Here is a 22988-nt window from a genome sequence, read left to right as displayed (position 1 = left end):
CATTATTTCCTTTTCCATCCATACCCTCTCTCTCCTTTCCTGGCCTCCATGACACAAATGTGAGATCTTTTGTTTTAGCCTTATGGGTCCTTGTGACTCTGTGTTTTTCAGTTTATTTTATATCTGTTGTTCAGATAAATAATTTCAATTCTATTATCCAGTTAACTAATTCTTTCCTCTATATTCTGCATTGAGCATATCTACTCAGCTTTTTATTTCAATTATTGTCTTTCTGCAGTTCTAACATTGCCACTTGGTTCTTTTTTATATTTTCTATCTTTTGTGAAGGCTTTCTATTTTTTTATTTGTTTCAAGCATGTGTTGTAATTATTTGTTGAAGCATTTTTATCATGGCTTTTTAAAAATACTTATCAGATCTGTTATCTTTGGTCTTCTTTTTTCATTCATTTGAGATCTTCCTAGCCATAAACAGAAGATTTGGCTGACTTGCCTCACATTCTTTCCCCTTTTTGGAAATATTTTCAAAAATAAAATTAAGAACATTTGAGATCTGCCTAGTTCTTGGTGTGCTGAGTGGGTTTCTATTGAAACTGGAAGGTTTATGTCATGTTACGAGACTCTGGATCTTATTTAAACCTTCTGTTGTAGCTGGTTTCCTCTGATATCTCTCTGGAAGTAGATGTCTAGCTTCCCATTTACCCTTCATTGACACCCAAGTAGGGGCTTCTTTTTGTTGCTGGCAGGGGCGTGGGGTGGGAATCTGTTTCTCTATGTGGTCTCCACCGATACCACTGGAGTGGACAGGCTCTCAATTTGACCTTCCCTGACAACTGGTGCAGTGTTACAACCTACTGAGGGTGGACGTCAAGCTCCCATTCAGCCTTTGCTGGCCTTAGTGGGGGCGGGGCCAGAGTTTTCTCTGTGGTGTTTGGCTGTAACAAAGCAGTTGTCTAAATGTTTTCTTCTTGCTGAGCTTCTCTTTTCCTAGTGCTTTAGCTAGAGAGAGCAGGTCTCTGTTGGGGCTATTTTTGTTTGTTATTGGTGTTTCTGGGTTGCTGGACTCTTCAGCTCCATGTCTGGGATAATGAGGCAGAAGGAAACCAAGGAACTCAGCACTGTGTCATTGCTCTACTTCCAAGATCCCTACCAGTCTGTCTTTTCTGTCCACAGGTCTCCTTATGTTTGCTTTGTACATAGCATCCAGGGTTTTTAGCTGTACTTACCAGAAAGAATAGGGAAAAACATATTTACTCCATCATCCAAAAGGGAAAATGCATCAAATTTTTTTTTTTTCAAATGCTCCCAGGCGAGTCTAATGTGCAGGGAAGGCTGAGAACCATCAGGTGGCAGTGACTTGGCTCAGGTAGCACCAACTTCAGGCTGTCTCTGAAAGCACCTTTCATAAAGGTGATTGCTAGCCCCATAAAGGGATGTGATACTGTTCCTTTGACTCCCTCCTCAGCCCGACTCCAGGGGAAGCAGGGTCACCCGACTAAGGGTAGCCCATACTCAAGACTTCAGTGACTGCTGACAATGGTCTTTTTTTTCATTTTTTATTGTTATGTTAATCACCATACATGACATCATTAGTTTTGGATGTAGTGTTCCATGTTTCATTGTTTGTGCATAACACCCAGTGCTCCACGCAGAATGTGCCCTCTTTAATACCCATCACCAGGCTAACCCACCCCCCACCCCCCTCGCCTCTAGAACCCTCAGTTTGTTTTTCAGAGTCCATCGTCTCTCATGGTTCGTCTCCCCCTCCGATTCCCGCCTTCATTCTTCCCTTCCTGCTATCTTCTTCTTTTTTTTTAAACATATAATGTATTATTTGCTTCAGAGGTACAGATCTGTGATTCAACAGTCTTACACAAGTCACAGCACTCACCATAGCACATACCCTCCCCAGCGTCTATCACCCAGCCACCCCATCCCTCCCACCCCCCACCGCTCCAGCAACCCTCCATTTGTTTCTTGAGATGAAGAATTCCTCATATCAGTGAGGTCATATGATACATGTCTTTCTCTGATTGACTTATTTCACTCAGCATAACACCCTCCAGTTCCATCCACGTCGTTGCAAATGGCAAGATCTCATTCCTTTTGATGGCTGCATAATATTCCATTGTGTATATATACCACATCTTCTTTATCCATTCATCTGCTGACAGTGGTCTTGAGGGGATTACTCTAACAGCCAGTGTGGCAGCTATTTTCCCAGGAGGAGAGGGGCTATTATTAGGGTTAGGGTACTTATGCTTCTCATGTGGCTGGCAAAGTCCTGGGTGTAGTTCACCTCAAGCTATGCATTTATCTTGTGTGGTTTTCTGCATCTGTGTTTCATTTTACAATTTAAAAAAAGGTTTTAAAAATAATTTTTAATGGTGTTGAGCTTCTGTTACCTGCCATTCACAGTGTCTGACGAGGCCCTTCATCTCTGCAGGTCTCAGCCCCACAGAGCTGCCATTTGACTGTCTCGAGAAGACGAGCCGAATGCTCAGCTCCACGTACAACTCTGAGAAGGCCGTTGTGAAAACATGGCGCCACCTCGCCGAGAGCTTTGGACTGAAGAGGGATGAGATTGGGGGCATGACAGATGGCATGCAGCTCTTTGACCGCATCAGCACGGCAGGCTATAGCATCCCAGAGCTGCTCACAAAACTGGTGCAGATCGAGCGGCTAGATGCCGTGGAGTCCTTGTGTGCGGACATACTGGAGTGGGCCGGGCTTGTGCCCCCTGCCTCCCAGCCACCCACGACAGCCTGAGGAGCCTGCCTGTGGGCTGTCTTCCCTGGGAGGCACCAACGATCTAACAAGGGCTCTGGAGCTGTGAGTGCTGCCAACAGACTGCCAAGAATCGAGGCTTTTTCTCCTGTCACCAGGCTTTGCCTTAGGTTGTTCCTAGGAACAAGAGGAAATGAGGCCCGTCTTCCAATCTAATCAAAGATAAAAGATTAAAGCTGGGAGTATCCCAGCTCCCCACCTGTACCTCATCAGGCAGGATGAATATTTATTCATGAACTCATTCAAGGGACGTTGTTGGGTGCTCAGATGAACCAAACAACATGAGGATGACAGGGGTGAAGAATCTGGTCCCTGTCTTTAAGGAGTTTACAACCTAGGGAGAGAGAGAAGACGTGTTTACAAACCACCTTGCTAGAGGACATCAAAGAGTCTGGGTGAGGGGATGGTAAGACAACGTAATAGAAGTTCTGAGGGAGGAGATGGCTCCCCATGGGTGATGAAGGAGGGCAGCCCCATGAAGAAAGCAACTTGAAAGCCTGGTGACATGGCTACAAAAGGCAGATGTCCCATTCCATGTAGAGTGTCAGGGCCGGTACTTGTCTATGGATATCCTGAGTGGCTTCATTGGGATACCTTTGCCTGTTCTTGAAGCCATCCGTATTCCTACAGCCCTTCCAGTCACTAATGGAAGAGTTCACTCTGTGGCCTGCCTTCTGTCCTGACATAGAAGGTGTGTGTCTGGTTAAATAGACCTGTGTCTAGTCAGTGGCCGGTTTCACCTACTGCATGAATCCCAGGCCTGCCACCTGGTGGTTTTGTATTACACATGAATTGCTTTCCACTCTCATCCTTAGTCAGGTTTGACCCTTTTGTGGGCAGCAATGCTCAAGAACACAATCTATTTAAATGATGGGTCAGCCTGTTTTTGCTTCAAACAGAAATGAGTGGTCCGCTCTATGTATAAAGAGAAATGGTGACTTCCTAAGAGTTCAGCCATGCATAATTGTAGATTTTGAGCATCTGAGACTTGTCGATGAGCCTTGTGGCATGAGATCTTCTGAACCAGTTAAGGAACGTGGGGCCCCACAGCACAGGAAGGGCCTGGGCTTAGAATCCAGGGACCTGGTTCTAGTTGTGCCAACGTGGGCCATTTTCTTCTCTGCAAAGGAGAAGTTAGCCTGTGGCTCTGTAATCAGGGTAAGTACAGTTCAGGTGGGAAATAGGAAAGTAGGGCTGCAGGAAATGCCAGGCCTTTGAGGTACACATCCAGGTGAACACTGTGAGTCATCAAGTTAAATGAGACATGCTTCTAAGCAGAAAAACTCAGAGTAACTAGTTGTTTGATACACGTTTAGAGATAAAGTAATAAACTGGCATTGTTCTTGGCAAATTCTCTTACTACACCTGCAGTTGCCAAGAGTGTGGGAGCCAGGGTAGTGATCATACCAGGGGGTTAATTTAGAGTTCACTGCTGAGCTTCCTAATGACAGATCTGACTATGGGTTATTACTAAATTAAAACCAGTCTCTGACTTCCAAAGCTATGTTTTTAAAATTACAAGTCACATGACTGAACAAATGCTTTGGGGGGAGGAAATCAGTCATATGTTTAGAGCCAACAAGCCAACAAACCATTTCCCACCAATGAATGTAGAACATACTGTGATAGGATCATAATTAGGTCCTGAATATTTAATATCATCATTTGCTGTGTCTGTTTGCTGCTGTTTTTTAGAACCTATTTGGTATATCCTCCATGGCAAAATTTAATTCTCCTTTTAATTCCTCTTTGAAATCCTACGGCACCCCTTTCTCCTGCTTTGTGATAATGATAATGAGAGTCTCCCCCTGAATTAGGATGCAAATGTCACATGTGATGAGCATGCCATTCCAGGGAGACAGCCTGCAGTTTCTCAAGAACAACATTTTCAGTGAAGGAGCAGGGGTGGCTGTTCCCAGGCCCAGAGCTTTGCCTCACTTCCTGGGGCCGGAGGTCCAGCCAGCATCACACCATGTTTCAGTGACCCTCAACTCGCAACTTTTAGGGAGCTAGTCCTTATGGAGCTAAACATTCTTTTGCCATTTACTTATTTGGAAACAAATCCAAGAACAGTTTATTTTGATGGACTTTAGCCTACATTATGGAATTCAAATCGATGAGACCATAACGATTATCACTGACCCTCTGGGATTTCTACCCTGCCATTTTGTACGGAGACAGTCATTATTTTGCTATACTTAAAAACATTTAGGGAGCATCCGAAGCTAAGAGCTATGGGCCCTAGCCAGTGAAGTCTTAATTGTCAATAGTTTTGTCTAATTTTGTATATATAACTTATTATATTTTACAATTTCAATAAACTAATAAAAAGACCTACAGACTGCTACAATGTGAGTTCTTTCTGGGGGTGGAGAGAGGGAGGAGGTGGGTGAGTGGAGAAGCCTCTGATTACTCTGACCCATGTAGACTGCCGTGAGACTGCAGCCTAAATGAATTGCCTACATTTTTATGGCCTGGGCCGTGTGCTTGACAGAAGCAAACATTACACTGAGATTGTATAAAAAAACACCTGGAGCCTTGCTTTCCAAGTTGCCGTCACTATATCACTTAGCTACTGCTGTGTAATCCCAAAATACCCAAAATTCAGTGGCTTAAAGTGACAATATATTATTACAGTTCAGAGGTCAGTAAGGATCTCAGCTGAGATGGGCTCAGTTGGATATGGCTCAGCTGGGGCCTCTGTTAGGATACTCTCACTGGGGTTGCTCTGTTCCATTGTCCCCCATCCTTGGCCTCAGACCATTATCTAGGCTAGGCATGCCTCCAACATGGCAATGACAGAGGAGCAATAACGAGCAGACACAAAATTTCGTCAGGCCTACACCCAGAACTGGCACATCATCACTTCTAGCTCATTCTTTCGGCCAAAGCAAATCATATGGTCAACCCAGAGTCAAAGGGAGGGAAATAGACCCCACCCTAACTCTATGAAGAACAAAGTCAAATCACAAAAGGTAAAATATTAGGGCAGACAATGCAAATGTCCACAGGTATGTTTGTTTCCTATGGCTGCAGTAACAAATCACCACAAACCTAGTGGTTTAAAGTAACAGAATTTATGGTTTTAACAGTTCTGGAGGTCAGAAGTCCTAAAGTCAAAGTTTGAACAGAGTTGTGTTCCTTATGGAGATTATAGAAGAAAATCAATTTTCTTGCCTGTTCTAACTTCTAGTGTCTGTCCGTATTCCTTGGCTCATGGATCCCTTCCATCTTCCAGGCCAGCAATTCTGTATCTCCAATCTCTGCTTCCCTTGTCACATGTCCTTCCCTGACACCTTCCTGCTTCCCTCTCTTTTCCCTTGTGATCACATGGGGCCCACCCAGGTAATCCAGAATCATCTCTCCATCTCAAGATGCTTAATCACCTCCGCAAAGTCCTTTTGCCATGTAAGGTCACATAGTCACAAATTGTAGGGGTTAGAGGGTAAATGTTTTTGAGGAGCCATTGGTCTGCCCACCACAATAAGTATGTAAGTGACTGTGCACTATGACAATGTAACATCCTCAGAGGAAGTGTTCTGTCAAAGCATACTTTCAGAGGGGGCTGTTTGGTGGTGTGAATACATGTAAACTAAGCAGCGACCGCCTTCCTGCTGGGAACTATGAAGAAAGGATGGACAGCTGGGCTGCAGGTGCTCACCAGCCGGAACTTCGGTGGACCACCTGCCCCCCAACCCTAACTGGGGCACATGAGCTTTGCTCTCCTCCACCTCCAGCCTCAATGGTCCAGGGGGATATGGCAGAGTCTCATGAGAACCCAGTTTGGATTAGAGGGTATCTCTTTATTCAGGGCTCTGCTTACACTTTTCTTCCCAAACATTGCTAGTGAATCATTCACTTTGGCAACAAGGATGACTTTTAGAAGCTTAAGTGAGTTGTTGGCTTTGTGTGGAACATTTGCTGCTCCACTCAGTTCATTTGGGGCCCTTCACAGACATCTTGCATTTTTTAGTAAAAAGCTAAAATCCTGGTACTCCTTCTCATGTGTTGGAATGCTTTTGGACCAGGAAAATCTGGAAACAGCACAAATACTGTTTGCATTAAAAAAACATTTTTGAGGGTCAGCTACACATTCTGGTACAAAGATACCTCATGAGAAGTTCAAGTTTCGTAGGTATTTCATTTTTAAAAAACTTGTAGAGATATAACCAGAGGGTGAAAATCGACAGAAGGCTTAAAATCATTTTTCTGAGAATAACCTGAGCCTGGCTTGTTACTCAAACTAAAAACTACATAGTAATTCCAATGAAACAGATTATTCATGTTCTGTTCTTCCTTGTTTTCTTAATGCTGATCAGCATCACTCATCATACAGGGTAAAAACTTCACTGAGGGTAAAATGTTCCTGTTCGCTCATAATAAAAGAGTGTGGGGCTCTTTTAAAGGCAGTTTTGAGTCCTTTCTCTATGCTTCAGTTTTCTCATCTGTAAATAGGAATTTACAATATTATGTTGTTTTTAGAATTGTGAGAATCACATAATAAAGTACTCCATCTGGCACATGAAAATGTTCAGTAAGTGTCAGCTATCGTTACAATATTATTTAATCTTGAAGGGCATAGAAACTAGTAAACTCACTGCAAAGAACTTTCCAAATGGAATTCAGGTAGGAAAGATGATCATGATTACAAAATGATTAGTACAAGAATTTGTACTAATTTGAAGGGATACATGCACCTTGATGTCTATAGCAGCGTTATCTACAATAGCCAAATAATGGAAAGAATCCAAATGTCCATCAACTGATGAATAGGTAAGGAAGATGTGGTATATATATTCAATGGAATACTACTCAACCATCAAAAAAATGAAACCTTTCCATTTGCAATGATGTGGATGGAACTAGAGAGTATTATGCTAAGCAAAATGAGTCAGTCAGAGAAAGACAAATACCATATTATTTTACTCATATGAGGACTTAAAGAAACAAAAGAGCAAATGGGGAAAAGAAGAGAGAGAGAAGCACACCAAGAAACAGATTCTTGACTATAGAGAACAAACTGATGGTTACCATAGGGGAGGGGGTTGGGGAGATGGGTTAAATAGATGAGAATTAAGGAGTGCACTTGTGATGAACACTGGGTGTTGTATGGAAGTGTTGAATTACTATATTGTATACCTGAAACTAATGTTACACTATATGTTAACTAACAGGAATTTAAATAAAAACTTTAAAAAACTTTATTCCTAGGTATTTTATTCTTTTTGGTATAATCATAAAAGAGATTGTTTTCTTAATTTCTCTTTCTGCTACTTCATTATTAGTATAAAGGAATGCAATAGATTTTTGTGTATTGATTTTTGTATCCTACAACTTCACTGAATTTATTAGTTCTAACAGTTTTTTAATGGAGTCTTAAGGGTTTTCTATATATAGTATCATGTCATCTGCAAATAGTGACAGTTTTGTTTCTTTTCCAGTTTGGATGACCTTTATTTATTTTTTATCAAATTTCTCTAGCTAGGACTTCCAATACTATGCTGAATAAAAGTAGTGAGAATGGACATCTTTGTCTTGTTTCTGATTTTAGAGGAAAAACTTTCAGCTTTTCACTATTGAGTATGAGGTTAGCTGTGGCCTGTCATATATGGCCTTTATTATGTTAAGGTATGTTCCTGCCTATACCCACTTTCCTTTTATCACAAATGGATGCTGAATTTTGTCAACTAGTTTTTCTATATCTGTTGAGATGATCATATGATTTTTATCCTTAATTGTGTCAATGTGGTGTATTACATTGACTGATATGCTGATGTTGAACCATCCTTACCTCCCTGGAATAAATCTCACTTGATCATGGTGTAAGATCCTTTTAATGTATTGCTAAAATTCAGTTTGCTGATATTTTGTTGAAGATTTTTTCATCTATGTTCATTAGGGATATTGACCTATAATTTTGTTTGTAGTATCCTTGTCTGGTCTTGGTATTAGGGTTGGCCTAATGCTGGCCTCATAAAATGTGTTTGGAAGAGTTTCCCCCTCTTGCATTTTTTTTGAAGAGTTTGAAAATGAGTGGTATTAATTCTTTTTTGAATGCATTCTAGAATTTACCAGTGATGCTATCTGGTCCTGAATTTTACTTGTTGCACAGTTTTGGGTTTTTTAAAGATTTTATTTATTTATTTGACCGAGAGAGAAACAGTGAGAGAGGGAACACAAGCAGGGGGGTGGGAGAGAGAGAAGCAGGCTTCCCGCTGAGGAGGGAGCCTGATGTGGGGCTCAATCCCAGGACCCTGGGATCATGACCTGAGCCGAAGGCAGACGCTTAATGACTGAGCCACCCAGGCACCCTATTGAGCAATTTTTGACTACTGATCAATCTCCTTTCTAGTTCAGATTTTCTATTTCATTATGATTCATTTTTGGTAGGCTATATGTTTCTAGGAATTTTTCCACTTCTAGGTTGTCCAACTTGTTGGCATATAATTGTTCATAGAAGTCTCTTAGGAGTCTTTGTATTTCTATGGTATCAGTTGTAGCATCTCTTTCATTTCTGATTATATTTATTTGAGTGCTCTCTCTTTTTTTCTTGGTGAGTGTAGCTAAAGGTTTGTTACCTTTGTTTATCTTTTCAAAGAATCAGCTCTTAGGTTCATCTGAAGGATTCAAGATGGTGACATAGAAGATCCTGAATTCATGTCCTCCCACAGACACACTGGGTCTAAAGCTACATATGGAACAATTTCCTCTCAAAATATCTAAAGTGGTTTAGTGGTAACTACACATTGGGCAAATGAGAAGAAAACCACATCAAAGCAGGTAAGGGAGCCTGGGATAAAATTTCACCATAAACCAGACCCTGGCACAACAACCCACAACTGGGTGTGTACTCAAAACCCAGAGCTTCTCCCTGAGGCATGAAGGGTTCAAACCTCACATCAGTCACTCCAACTTTTAAGACATACACCTGAGAGACAAGCCCACAAAACGTCTAATTCTGAAGGCCAATAGAGCTCACATCCTGAGACCCACAAGAAGGTAGTGATCTGAGAAATAGCTCTTATAGGGCCCATGCACTCAGACTCACCCACTCCAGGGCCTTGCTGAGGCACACAATTGTGTCCAGACTTAAAGTGAAGGGGGCTCATTGCTTACACTAAAACCTCGCTGGAGGGGCAGACACCTGATTTAACACACACACACAAAGGAGGCTGCTAGAACACACTCCAGGCACAGAATTGGCAGGCATCATCTTCACACTTTCCCCTTGCCATACTCCAAAGCACCAGTATCTTCCAGAAGCGAGCCTTTATGTATGTCTGCTGCTCCGATTTTTGCAGCTTCACCTAAAAGATGCCTCGCGATGCCTGGCTCTGGAGGCCAGGGGGGCTTATGCTTGTGGCCCCTCAGGACTGTATATATTTTCATACTTTTAAAAGCTTCTACCTGGATATCTGGTTTCCAGTCGGCCTGAATCTAGGTGCTGAGATTCTCCCCTTCGGGATACTGACAGGTCTTGGTACATCCTCATCTACTGGGAACTATTAAAAATATAATAGGTTGGGGTGCCTGCATGGCTCAGAAGGTTAAGCATCTGCCTTCAGCTCAGGTCATGATCCGAGGGTCCTGGGATCGAGCCCCACATCAGGCTCCTGGCTCAGCAGGGAGCCTACTTCTCCTTCTCCCTCTGCCTCTCCCCTTGCTCCTGCTTTCTCTCTCTGTATCTCTGTGTCTCAAATGAATAAATAAAATCTTTAAAAAATATATAATAGGTTGCTTGACAAGCACAAAGTTTTGAGAGATGACTAAGACCTGGAGTAGTGTTGAATTACAAATTTCATCTCTTACAGGAGGCCACTCCTTCAAGATTGGGAGAAGTGGTGGTTTCGTCTACTGTATAGAAACCAACACAGAGAATCAAACAAAATGAAAAAACAGAGGGATATGTTCTAACTGAAAGAACTAGATAAAACTTCAGAAAAAAACTTAATGAAATGAAGATATCTTGCCTGATAATGAGTTCAAAATAATGGTCATAAGTATGTTCACCAGACTGGGAAGAAGAATAGATGAATATAGTGAGGATTCAACAAAGGGATGGAAACTATAAGAAATATGAAAGAGAAGTCACAGAAATGAAGAATACAATAATTAAACTGAAAAGTACACTGGAGAGGTTCAACAACAGCTTAGATGAAGCAGAAGAAAGGATCAGTCAACTATAAGCAAGGCAGTGGAACTCATCCAATCAGAGTAGTAAAAAGAAAAAATATGAAAAAAATGTGAAAATAGCTTAAGGGATTTATAGGATAACATCAAACAGATGAACATTCATATTATAGGGGTTCTAGCAGGAGAAGACAGAGAAAAGGGGGGCAGAAATCTTATTTGAAGAAATAATGGCTTAAAATCTCCCTAACCTGGGGAAAGAAACACACATACAGATACAAGAATTCCAGAGAGTTTCTAGTAAGAGGAACTCAAAAAGACTCACGTCAAGACACATTATAATTAAAATGTCAGAGTTAAGGACAAAGAGAGAATATCAAAAGAGTAAACAAGAGTAAAACAACTTGTTACAGACAGGAGAACCCCATAAGACCATGGCAGATTTTTTAGCAGAAACTTTGCAGGCCAGAGAGACTGGCATGATATATTCAAACTGCTGAAAGAGAAAACTTCCAACCAAGAATACTCTACCCAGTCAAGTTATCATTCAGAATTGAAGGAGAGATAAAGAGTTTTCCAGACACGCAAAAGCTAAAGAAGTTCATCACCACTAAATTGATCTTTTAAGAAATGTTAAAGGGACTTCTTCAAGCTGAAAGGAGAAAGGGTTCTAATTATTAGCAAGAACACTTATGAATGAATAAGTCTCTCAGGAAAAGTAAATATATAGTAAAGGTAGTGACTTAATTACTTATGAAGCTAGGATGGGGGCTCCTGTGTGGCTCAGTTTGTTGAGAGCTCAGACTCTTGATTTCAGCTCAGGTTATGGTCTCAGGATCATGAAATCGAGCCCCACATCAGGCTTGAGATACTCTCTCCCTCTGGCCCTCCTTACCCCCTCGCACTCTCTCTCTCTCTCTCTCTCAAAAATAAATAATAAATAAATAATTTTAAAAATAAAGCTAGGATGAAGATTTAAAGACAAAGTAGTAAAAATAACTATGATTACAATAATTAGTTAAGAGATACACAAGATAAAAAGATGTACAATGTCACATCAAATACACAAAATGAGGGAGGGGAGACTAAAAATGTTTAGCTTTAGAATGGAATCAAACTTAAGTTGTTATCAACCTAAAATAGACTGTTACAGATATAAGTTGTTATATGTAAGCCTCATAGTAACCATGAAGCAAAAATCTAAATACACAAAAGATACCATTAAAGAGAGTGATGAAATCACAAATGAAGAGAGCAAGAGAAGAAGAAAGGAACAGAGAGGAACTACAAAACAGCTAGAAAAACAATTAACAAAATGGCAATAAGCACATACCTATTGATAATTACTTTAAATATAAATGTAAATGGACCAATTCTCCAATCAAAAGACACAGATGGCTGAGTTGATTAAAAAAACAAACCCATCTATATGCTGCCTACAGGAGACACACTTTGGACACACACACATGGACTGAAAGTGAAGGGTTAAAGAAAGATACTCCATGCAAATGGAAACCAAAAGAAAGCTGGGGTAGCTATATTTCTATCAGACAAAAATGGATGTTAAAACAAAGACTGTATTGGGGGCTCCTGGGTGGCTCAGTTGGTTAAGTGTCTGACTTCAGCTCAGGTCTTTATCCCAAGGTCCTGGGATTGAGCCCCTTGGGCTCCATGATCAGTGGGGAGTCTGCTTGAGATTCTCTCTCTCCCTCTGTCCCTTCCCTCACTCGTGTTCTCTCTCTCTCTCTAATAAATAAATAAAATCTTAAAAAAAAAGACAATTAAGAGACAAAGAAGTGATCAATCTAACAAGAGGATATAACATTTGTAAATATCTATGCCCCAAAGGAGCACCCAAGTACATAAAGCAAATATTAACAGATGTAAAGGAAGAAACAGACAGTAGTATAATAATAGGAGACCTTAACAGTCCACCTATATCAATGAATGGATCATCCAGGCAGAAAATCAATAAGGACACAATAGCCTTAAATGACACAGACCATATGGACTTAACAGATACATATAGAATATTCCACCCAAAAGCAACAGAACACATATTTTCCTCAAGTGCATATGGAACATTTTTTGATCATGTTAGGCCACAAAATGAGTTTTAATAAATTTAAGAGCACTGAAATCATATCAAGCATCTTTTCTGACCACCATGGTATAAAACGTACACAAAGAAAACTGGAAAATTCACAAATATGTGGAGATTAAACAACATGCTACTGAATAACCAGTGAATCAAAGAATAAATCCAAAGGGAAATCAAAAAATACCTCAAGACAAATGAAAACAGAAATGGAACATATCCAAATCAATGGGATGCAGCAAAATCAGATCTAAAAGGGAAATTCATAGCAGTAAATGTCTACCTCAAGAGACAAGAAAAGTCTCAAATAAACAACCTACCTTTACAGCTCAAGAAACTAGAAAAAGAAGAGCCAAGTTGACAGTTGGTGGAAGGAAGGAAATAACAAGACCAGAAGGGAAATAAGTGAAATAGAGACTAAAAGACCAAAAAAGATCAGTGAAACTAAGCTGGTTCTTGGATTGGTTTTGAAAGCAATCGACCTGAGCAGCAGAGATAACTAATGCGAAGTGATGGTGATATCTCAGAACAAAGCAAATGTCTTACAATTCATCTGCAATTCAAAGTTTGGTGTATAATACAGATAAAAGACAGTACTTAAAAACTGCAGTACATCAAAACCCACAAAGATTGCATTACATCTAGAGTTCAAATGAAAGGTGCCCGTAGGCCTTTTATGCTGTGAACCCTTCAGGACTGATTTAAGAAAATTACCCAAACTCCCTCTTGATGTTAGTAGGAGCGTTTAAAATGTAACCCCTCACAAGTTCTGTGTGGCCTCCGACCCAATTATGAAGAACTGATCTCCAGGAGAATTGACTATGCGTTAAGAATTTCTTTAAAGTCATTAACAGCTCGTGTGGTCCTTATTAATGTCAAATAAAGCAGGAAGAAGAACAATTACACAGCCATTTACATGTACACACACACACACACTAGTAAAAAAAACCCTGTTCTTTATTTGTGACATGAAGGATGATCCACATTCGAACCTGAGGGTGCCCAAAGGGGAGAGCACACCCTGAGGGGACGGGCAAAGCTGGCTTGCCTTCTCCACACTTACCATATTAAAGTACATCCCCAAAGGTTATTTGGGTCTTACTTAGGACATTAGCCAGTGGCCACTGCTCCCTCTCTTTAATGAAGTGGGAAAGTTCTATCAAAGACCAGAAATGCCGCTTCCGCGGGGCTGCACGCCGCAGCCATTACCGCGCGGTGCCGTCCTCATCTTGGCAGCACCACCGGGGGCTCTGAGGACCGGAGGCCGAACTGCTGCTCCGTGCGCATGGCTCAACATAGTCCGTCCGTCCTGTTCCGAGCACCGCTGCCCCAGAGCTCCCTCTGCAGTCAGAATTCTGAAGTTCTAGGGAGCTCTCATCTTCACTGAACATCTTTGTTTTTCTGCATTATTCCAAAGCTCTGACCCTCTCTTTCAGAGTACATGGGTTTAGAGACATGCAGATGTGTAACTGAGCCAAACTAAACGTACTTAATTCTCACTAAGTCTTTCTTTATAAATGCCAGCTCCCACGTATGTAATTAGATTTGTGGCTCAGCTCTGAACCTTCTCCACCAGGGTTGGATCTTCCAAGTGCCAGGCTCCCCGAAACACGGCTGAGGGCCTGTGCCGCTGTTGTTGGCAGGCACTTACTATACCAAAAAATGGAGACCCATGCCTCCTCTCTTAACGCAGCAATTTGTATGGAGCTGGATTCACAGTAAATATACAATACTGTAGGGTTGTTGTTTTTTTTCACTTAATGCTACCTCATTTAACTTTTCCCATGCATGTAGGCAGTTGTTGAATTTACTATGTGATTGTTTGCATAATACTTCCTCAAGTAAACCATCAAGCTTTATGCTCTATTACACTTAGATATATAACATGTTTCTAGGGATTTTTTTTCTATTACAAATTATGTTGCCAGAAACAATTTTAACATATATTCCTTCTTTGAAGTTATTTACTTGGGCTAAATCTCCAGTCTAGAGGACTGTCTCAGTCTAATATATTTCATTAATATATTTCAAGGATAAAATGGAGCAGATGGGACATTGTTGTAAGGAAAATGATTATAGATATATTTATATTACCAGACTGATAAGGTAAAAGTTGTACTTAGAAAGTATTAGAACCATTAATTCCAAAATTCCAAGTTGGAAAGTCAAGTGCGATACACTTTTTACAAAATCTATATACATTAAAGAGATAATCTCACAAACCTGATAGCAAAAACAAAAACAAAAACAAAAAACACCAAAAAACCAAACAAAAACCCCAATCTAATTAAAAAAATAGGCAGAGGGGGGCACCTGGCTGGCTCAGTCGGTAGAGTATGCAACTCTTGATCTTGGGTTCATGAGTTGGATGTAGAGATTACTTTCAGAAAAAATCTAAAACCCCCAAAGAACAACATCCACAGTAAAAAAATTAAAATTAAAAAAAATAGAGGATCTGAACAGATATTTTTCCAAAGAAGACACACAGATAGCCAACAGGTACATGAAAAGGTGCCCAACATCACTAATCATCAGGGAAATTCAGATCAAAGCCACCATGAGGCATCACCTCACACCTGTTAGAATGGCAGCAACTTAGGTTCCCCCTGTGTTTATGCCCTGGGGACTGGGGGGTGGGCGGCAGTCCCAGTAGCTGTCCTGGAAGCCTGCTAGCGACTTCATTTCATCACCAGGGTGAGTCACCAGCCATCCTAACAGCAAGGCAATTTGGGAAGCTGAGTCTTTTAAGTAAACCATCACCCTCAATCAACTCAGAATTTTCTTGGGAAGGCAGAACAGGAGAGTGGGTATGGGCTAATGGTAGCTGTGTTCACTGAATTCCTCTACCCCGAGCTGGCTATTCATCAGAAATCCATCTCCACTTAACCTTTCAATTTAGAAAACCCGATGGGGAACAGCCTACATAGGACACAAAGTCATAATACTCACTCAGAACATTTTCCCCAAGAAAACAGGACAGTTGTCCATACAAAATGCAGTTAGACAACTGTTCAAAATTTCTGATGTGTACACGTCACCTCTCATTATTCAGTTGGAAAACAAGACATCTAAATAAAGAAAAACTGCTTGAGGAGCCATAAAGTTTTGTTCTTTATATGAGATTTAAAGCCTACTTGTTGAAAACATATGTAACACTTTAACAGCAATTTCTTAGCAATAATTTTGAAAAATGCATTTGGTTCCCAAACAATAAAATGTCGGAGCACAACTTCATCTTCAGGAGTCAAGCACCGGTGGAGTGAACAGGGAGAAAGCCTGGAGGCCTGAGCTGCCATCAGATTCCACAGGAAGTAGACACTGATGAGTAAACTACACCCGCAAAATCATAATCCTGCTTCTCTCGCCATCAGTCCTCTGCAGAGGTTTTTGTTGGCAGTATTCCGATTAGCTGCTTGGGAAGGAATGTTGGTGTAGCTGTTCTCATTCTACAGACAGGGAAATTCCAGAAGCCTCTGCTGACAGGGAGTGGGGAGGTGCTGAAACACCTGGCCATGGAGCAAAGGTTTTTCAAATGAGGGAGTTTGGCTTGGCAGGCACACCTTCCATTTCTGTGCCTGCACCCAGGGGTGGCATGCCTGGACTCACGGCTGCCTGGCTTTTGAAAGAAAGAAAAAGGCCAAGTGGCCCTCCCCAGCTTGAAGACCTCCGCAGCAGCTGAGGCGAGTTCTAGCTGGCCAGGGCCGGGAGATGCCTTCTGGCACACACTCGCCCTGAGGGGACCCGCTAGGACAGCTGTGGCGTGTTTACCTTGCTTCTCAGCCAAGACCATCACCTTGGATGCAACAGGCCTCAACTTTCCGACGTTTTCATTTTGTGTAGCTTTACCATAGGGTCCTAAGGAAAGAAGCTTTTTATTTATTTTATTTTTATTTTTTTAAATTTTATTATGTTATGTTAGTCACCATACAATACATCATTAGTTTTTGATGTGGTGATCCACGATCCATTGTTTTCGTATAACACCCAGTGCTCCATGCAGTACGTGCCCTCCTTAATACCCATCACCGGGCTAACCAATCCCCCCTCCCCGCTCCCCTCTAAAACCCTCAGTTTGTTTCTCAGAGTCCATAGTCTTTCATGGTTCATCTCTCCCTCCGATTCCCCCCCTTCATTTTTCCCTTCCTTCACCTAATGTCCTCCATGCTATCCCTTATGTTCCACAAATAAGTGAAACCATATGATAATTGACTTTCTCTGCTTGACTTATTTCACTTAGCATAATCTCCTCCAGTCCCATCCATGTTGATGCAAATGGTGGGTATTCATCCTTTCTGATGGCTGACTAATATTCCACTGTATATATGGACCACATCTTCTTTATCCATTCATCTGTTGAAGGGCATCTTGGCTCTTTCCACAGTTCAACTATTGCAGACATTGCTGCTATGAACATTGGGGTGCATATGGCCCTTCTTTTCACTATATCTGTGTCTTTGGGGTAAATACCCAGGAGTGCAATTGCTGGGTCATAGGGTAGCTCTATTTTTAACTTTTTGAGGAACCTCCACAGTGTTAGACCAATGGAACAGAATAGAGAACCCAGATATGGACCCTCAACTCTATGGTCAAATAATCTTTGACAAAGCAGGAAAAAATATGCAATGGAAAAAAGACAGTCTCTTCAATAAATGGTGCTGGGAAAATTGGACAGCCACATGCAGAAGAATGAAACTCGACCATTCTCTAACACCATTCACAAAGATAAACTCAAAGTGGATGAAAGACCTCAGTGTGAGACAGGAATCCATCAAAATCCTAGAGAACGTAGGCAGTAACCTCTTTGACATCGCCCACAGCAACTTCTTTCAAGATATATCTCCAAAAGCTAGTGAAACAAAAGCAAAAATGAACTTTTGGGACTTCATCAAGATAAAAAGCTTCTGCACAGCAAAGGAAACAGTTAACAAAACGAAGAGGCAACCCACAGAATGGGAGAAGATATTTGCAAATGACACTACAGATAAAGGGCTTGTATCCAAGATCTATAAAGAACTTCTCAAACTCAACACCCAAGAAACAAATAATCAAGTCAAAAAGTGGGCAGAAGATATGAAAAGACACTTTTCTGAAGAAGACATACAAATGGCTAACAGACACATGAAAAAATGTTCATCATCATTAGCCATCAGGGAAATTCAAATCAAAACCACATTGAGATACCACCTTACACCACTTAGAATGGCAAAAATGGACAGGGAAAGAAACAACAAATGTTGGAGAGGTTGTGGAGAAAGGGGAACCCTCTTACACTGTTGGTGGGAATGCAAGTTGGTGCAGCCACTTTGGAAAGAAGCTTTTTAAATACAACAGCACTGCCACCAAAGAAAACAAAAAACAAAACAAAGATCTCCTTTACTCTTGTTCTCTTCCGCAATAGTCTTTCCTCTGTTTTGCTTTTATCGGGCTCTTCAGAATAGAAACGTACTCAGCATCTCAGAGGCTCATTTTTTTCTCACAAAAGATGTTCTAATTCAAGTCAGGTTATGTATTAAATGCCCATTATGTGCCTTGCAGAATTTCATTGCTAGCACACATCATTTATGTTTTCCAAAGTGCCTTTCCACCTGTTATTTTCTTCAACATTCACAGCAAGGGAGGCCAGGCATCATCATCCCTGTTAGGCCCAGGCAACTTAAGTGGCTTGCAACTTCACATGATTTCAGAGTGAAGCTGGTGAATCGATGGCAGGAAGCAGATGCCACGCTCAAGGTGGGTGATTGATGAAGGACTCGCTTACAAAGAGAGGAATGGGATCTAAGGAAACCAGAAGGGGCAGGGGAGGCAGCCGTTACCAGATCCTGGAGCCAGAGTGCACTGGCACAGGAGCAGCCAGACAGGGATTCCCCTGGCCTCAGGGACTCTGCAGGAAGGAGGGCAGCGATAAAGGCCCTCCCACCTCCTGAGGATGCTCCCTGCTGACCAAACTCAGCAGGAAGCCCACACTGCCTAGCCTCCCAGGCCCAGGGGAGGAGGGGTTAGCAGGGGCCAGGGCCCATCCAAGCCCCGCCACTACTGGCTGTGTGACCTTAGGGAGAGGTTAGATTTAACCTCTCTGTATCTTCATCTCTTCATCTATGTGGTAGGGATGGTACAAGGACTGAACTTGGACACTGTGCTCAAGATTGGAAAGGTCGTATTTGAAAAGGACTTGGCCCAGTTCCAGGTAAGGGCTCAGTAAACAGTGGATGTTCTGGTGGCTGATCTCCACCTCACCTCACGGACCCATAATGCAGTCACTGGCACTTCTTCCAGTTTGGTCTCCTCTCAGCTAGGGGCTACAGATTTGCTATGAGATGCTTCTAGAGCTTTGAAAAAATACATGTAGACCTTGTGATATGAACTATTATTTGGGCAAATTTCATGGATTTAAAGCTATCTCCTAACTTCCTCTACATACATCTAAAGCCTTCAGATTTGTGAAATGGAAGGGATGGGTTGAATCCACACTGAAATTAAATACAGGTTAGGGGTGCCTGTGTGGCTCAGTCGGTTGAGCATCCAACTCGGTTTCGGCTCAGGTCGTGATCTCAGGGTCACGAGATTCTCTCCCTCTGCCCCCTCCCTCTCTGAAAATAATTAATAAATCTTAAAAAAATACAGGTAAAAATAAAGAATGGAACTGAGCACAACTGAATTCAGTAACGAGTTCTAGCTTGATAAAGGCTCTTTCTTAGCCAAGTTCCAACTGCACCACCCTTGAACCCCAACCTCGCATCTTTCAGCTCTCCAGGTCTGCACATGACTTGACTGCAGGGGACTGACATTCCTTTAGAGGCTCACATCACAGTGCCTGGCCAGGTCAACTTAGGCATTCAAGAACTGAGGGAATAAGGAGGTTAGAAAGAGATGGCGAGAGGGGAAAGGAGGCCCGAGAAGAGAGGAACGTCATGTGGCATGTGGCATCAGAGGGGTAAGGAGGATGGCATGAGATGGAGGATGCGAGGGGACAGAGGAGGTTGGAGGAAGAGGTTTGGGGTTTCATCTCTGCTGACACAGCAGATGGGTCCACAATGGGGGGAAAGTTTGAATAGGTAAAGATAAGAGAGAGAGAAATAAAGCACATGGCTTTGACCAGCAACACCTTTCCAGGAGCTTCGCTTCTGAAGAATTCCCAACCCTGACAACCCTTCACTGGCACAGGAAAGGATCTGAAATCAGTGTACATCCATCAGAGGGATGCCAACTCTGCATCTTGCACACATTCTGCTGCTATCCCGTGGGCCTGTGATGTCTCTGGGCACCAGTTACAGTGGTGAAAGTGACGGGCTCACTCTCATGCACTGTGCCACCTGCACGGCACTGCTTCCTGCCCACCCGGGGCTTTCCTTGCTTTTAATTTTCACAACAATCCTGTGAAATACCATCATTTCTCTCATTTTCTTTATTTAAACAAAACCTTTTGTGTGAATATAACACATGCACAAAAGTGCCCACCATGTAAATGCACAGGTTCATACATTATTATCAAGTGAATATCTGCATAACTGCCTCCCCTGTCATGAGATTGAACACTGCCCACCCCCAGAAGGCCTCCAATCACAAACCTCTCCCCAGCTGTGCAACCCACCCTCTATTTTCTAGACAAATAAACTGTGACTCAGAAATGATTGCTTGGGTGGCACCTCGGTGGCTGAGCATCCAACTCTTGGTTTCGGCTCAGGTCATGATCTCGGGGTCATGAGATCAATCCCAGAGTTGGGCTCTGTGCTCAGTCCTCTTGAGATTCTCTCTCTCCCTCTCCTCCCTCTCTGCCCCTCCCCTTGCTCACACTTGCCTTCTCTCTGTCAAATAAATGAATAAAATCTTTTAAAAAAAGAAATGATGCACTGGAACACTGAATGAGCCCTGAAGAGAAAACTTGTAAAGCTCTCCAAGAACAGAGAAGAAAAGGATAAAGAGAGGACAAAGATGAGAGGGAAAAAAAAGTTATGAAAAAATAGAGACCAGACCTAAAATATATAAATATTTCAAAACAAAAACAAACTAGAAAAACTGGAACAAGGGCGCCTGCATGGCTCAGTTGGTTAAGCATCTGCTTTCAACTCAGGTCATGATCCCGGGGTCCTGGGATGGAGCCCCACCTCAGGCTCTCTGTGCAGCGGGAGCCTGCTTCTCTCTCTTCCTGCTGCTCCCCCAGCCTGTACTCTCTCTCTGTCAAATAAATAAATAAAATCTTAAAAAAAAAAAAGGAAAGAAAAACTGGAACAGAATAAAATAATCCAACATGATTAAGTATTCTGAGATAAAGTGGTAAAGAAAGATACAAATCTAAGTAATTACCATGTTTCAAACAAAATAAAGGGGCCCTGGATACACCATGAGTAAATTTCTAGGCTTAAATGCACGTGTACTACATTTTTCCACTACCTAAAGGAGCAAAATTCAAGCTGGCCATAACTTCCTACTACTTTTCACTACTAATATGAGACTTTGTGTTGTCTCTTTCTTGTTGATGACCAATCTTGTCAGAGATTTATTTTAGTCTTTCAAAACACCAGCTTTCAGTGTTGATCCTGTTTTATGGGCCCAGCACGCTTCCGCTGCGCAACTCTGATCCTGTTTTATATCCTTATTTTGTTATGTTGCTTTTTTATCTTTTCAATATTCCTTCCTTCCACTTTATTTATATTCACTTTTTGTTCTTGTTCCATCATCTCTTGATGTTTGGTTCACATATTTTCAGCCTTTCTTTCTTTCTGATAATTCAATCCCACATTTCTGTGTAAAAATTACTTTAGTTAGCTGCATAAGGTTTGGTTAAGTGTCATATATATTAATTGTTTAAAGTATTTTCTAATTTGTGGTATGGTTTTGTCTTTGATCCTGTTATTTAAAAGAATGCTGTAAATGTATGAGTTTTTACATTATCTTTTTGTAACTGGCCTCTAATGATTGTACTGTGGTCAGAAAATGTGCTTTTTTAATACTGATCTCATTGAAACTTGACTTGATTTATGCCCAAATTCATGGTTAATTGTTGGAAATGTTGTGTGTGCATGTAAAGAATGTGTATTGTTCAGTCAACATTCTATATATATTAAGCTTATTGCCTTGTTCAAATTTTTCATATGCTTAGTACTTTTCATGACATGATTTATTGATTACTGAAAGAGATGTATGAAAGTCTCCACTTACGATAATGGACTTGTCTTACTCTGTCTTTAAAAATTTTTACTATGTTTATGTTTTAAGCATGTATGTATACAATTGTGATATTCTCCTGGTGAACTAAAATTTTTATCACTAGATAATGACCTATTTCTGATTTTTAAAAATTATTTACACTTTGTATTTTAGAGTTGTACCACGTTTTTTTGGATAGGTCTTGTCCATATATCTTTTTTCTCCCACTGTTTTCACTCTTTCTGTGTCCTTATATTTTTAGAATGGCTCTTGAAAACAATTTATAGCTGGATTTTTTTAATCCACTGCAGTAATCATGGCCTCAACTGGTGAGTTTAATCCATTTATATTGATTGTGACTACTGATAAAATGGATTAACTTCTATCTTATTTGGTATATATTTCCCTTTTTTCCCTCCTAATTTTTTTCTTGCCTTCATTGGCAGAGTCCTCTACCTCTTTTATTAGTTTAGAAATTATTCTGTATTTAATCTTTTGGTGGTTTTTCTAGAAATTTTAACATCATGTTTAATTTAAAAGTCTGAATTACCCCACTAAGCAACATAGTACCTTAAAATATTTTAGCTCTAATTCTAACCACCTCATTCCTGAGTTCTTGTCCTGGATTTTAGTTCTTTTATAACCAAATTAAATATGGCTATTTCATAGAGTTGTTTTATTCACATATTTACCATTCTCTTTGCTATGTCATCTCACCTCTTCAATTTCCTAAGACCATTTTTGCTTCTTCCTAAAGTACATCCTTTAGAAATTCCCTTAAATGTAGTTTATTGGTAGTAAATATTTAATTTGCTTTCTCTGAAATATCTTTATCTTGCCCCTGTTCTTGAAAGATATTTTGATGACTAGG

The 22988-nt window shown here is 41.1% G+C and overlaps 1 protein-coding gene across 3 annotated transcripts in view; it reads left to right on the top strand.

Moving 5' to 3' along the window:
- EDAR (ectodysplasin A receptor) overlaps window positions 1-5076 on the top strand; it is a 93758-nt gene extending 88682 nt beyond the window's left edge. For all 3 annotated transcript variants that reach the window (XM_025869125.2, XM_025869124.2, XM_025869123.2), the window contains exon 12: window positions 2405-5076. In XM_025869125.2, coding sequence (XP_025724910.1) covers window positions 2405-2727 — 323 coding nt within the window. In that variant the 3' untranslated portion in view covers window positions 2728-5076. The remainder of the gene's footprint in view (window positions 1-2404) is intronic.
- Window positions 5077-22988: the final 17912 nt, after the last annotated feature.

The sequence above is a fragment of the Callorhinus ursinus genome, unplaced genomic scaffold, assembly GCF_003265705.2.
Source record: "Callorhinus ursinus isolate GAN/ISIS: 27379988/994484 unplaced genomic scaffold, GSC_fseal_2.0 scaffold10, whole genome shotgun sequence".
NCBI classification, from domain to species: Eukaryota; Metazoa; Chordata; class Mammalia; order Carnivora; family Otariidae; genus Callorhinus; species Callorhinus ursinus.
This window is presented reverse-complemented; position numbering and strand designations above follow the sequence as displayed.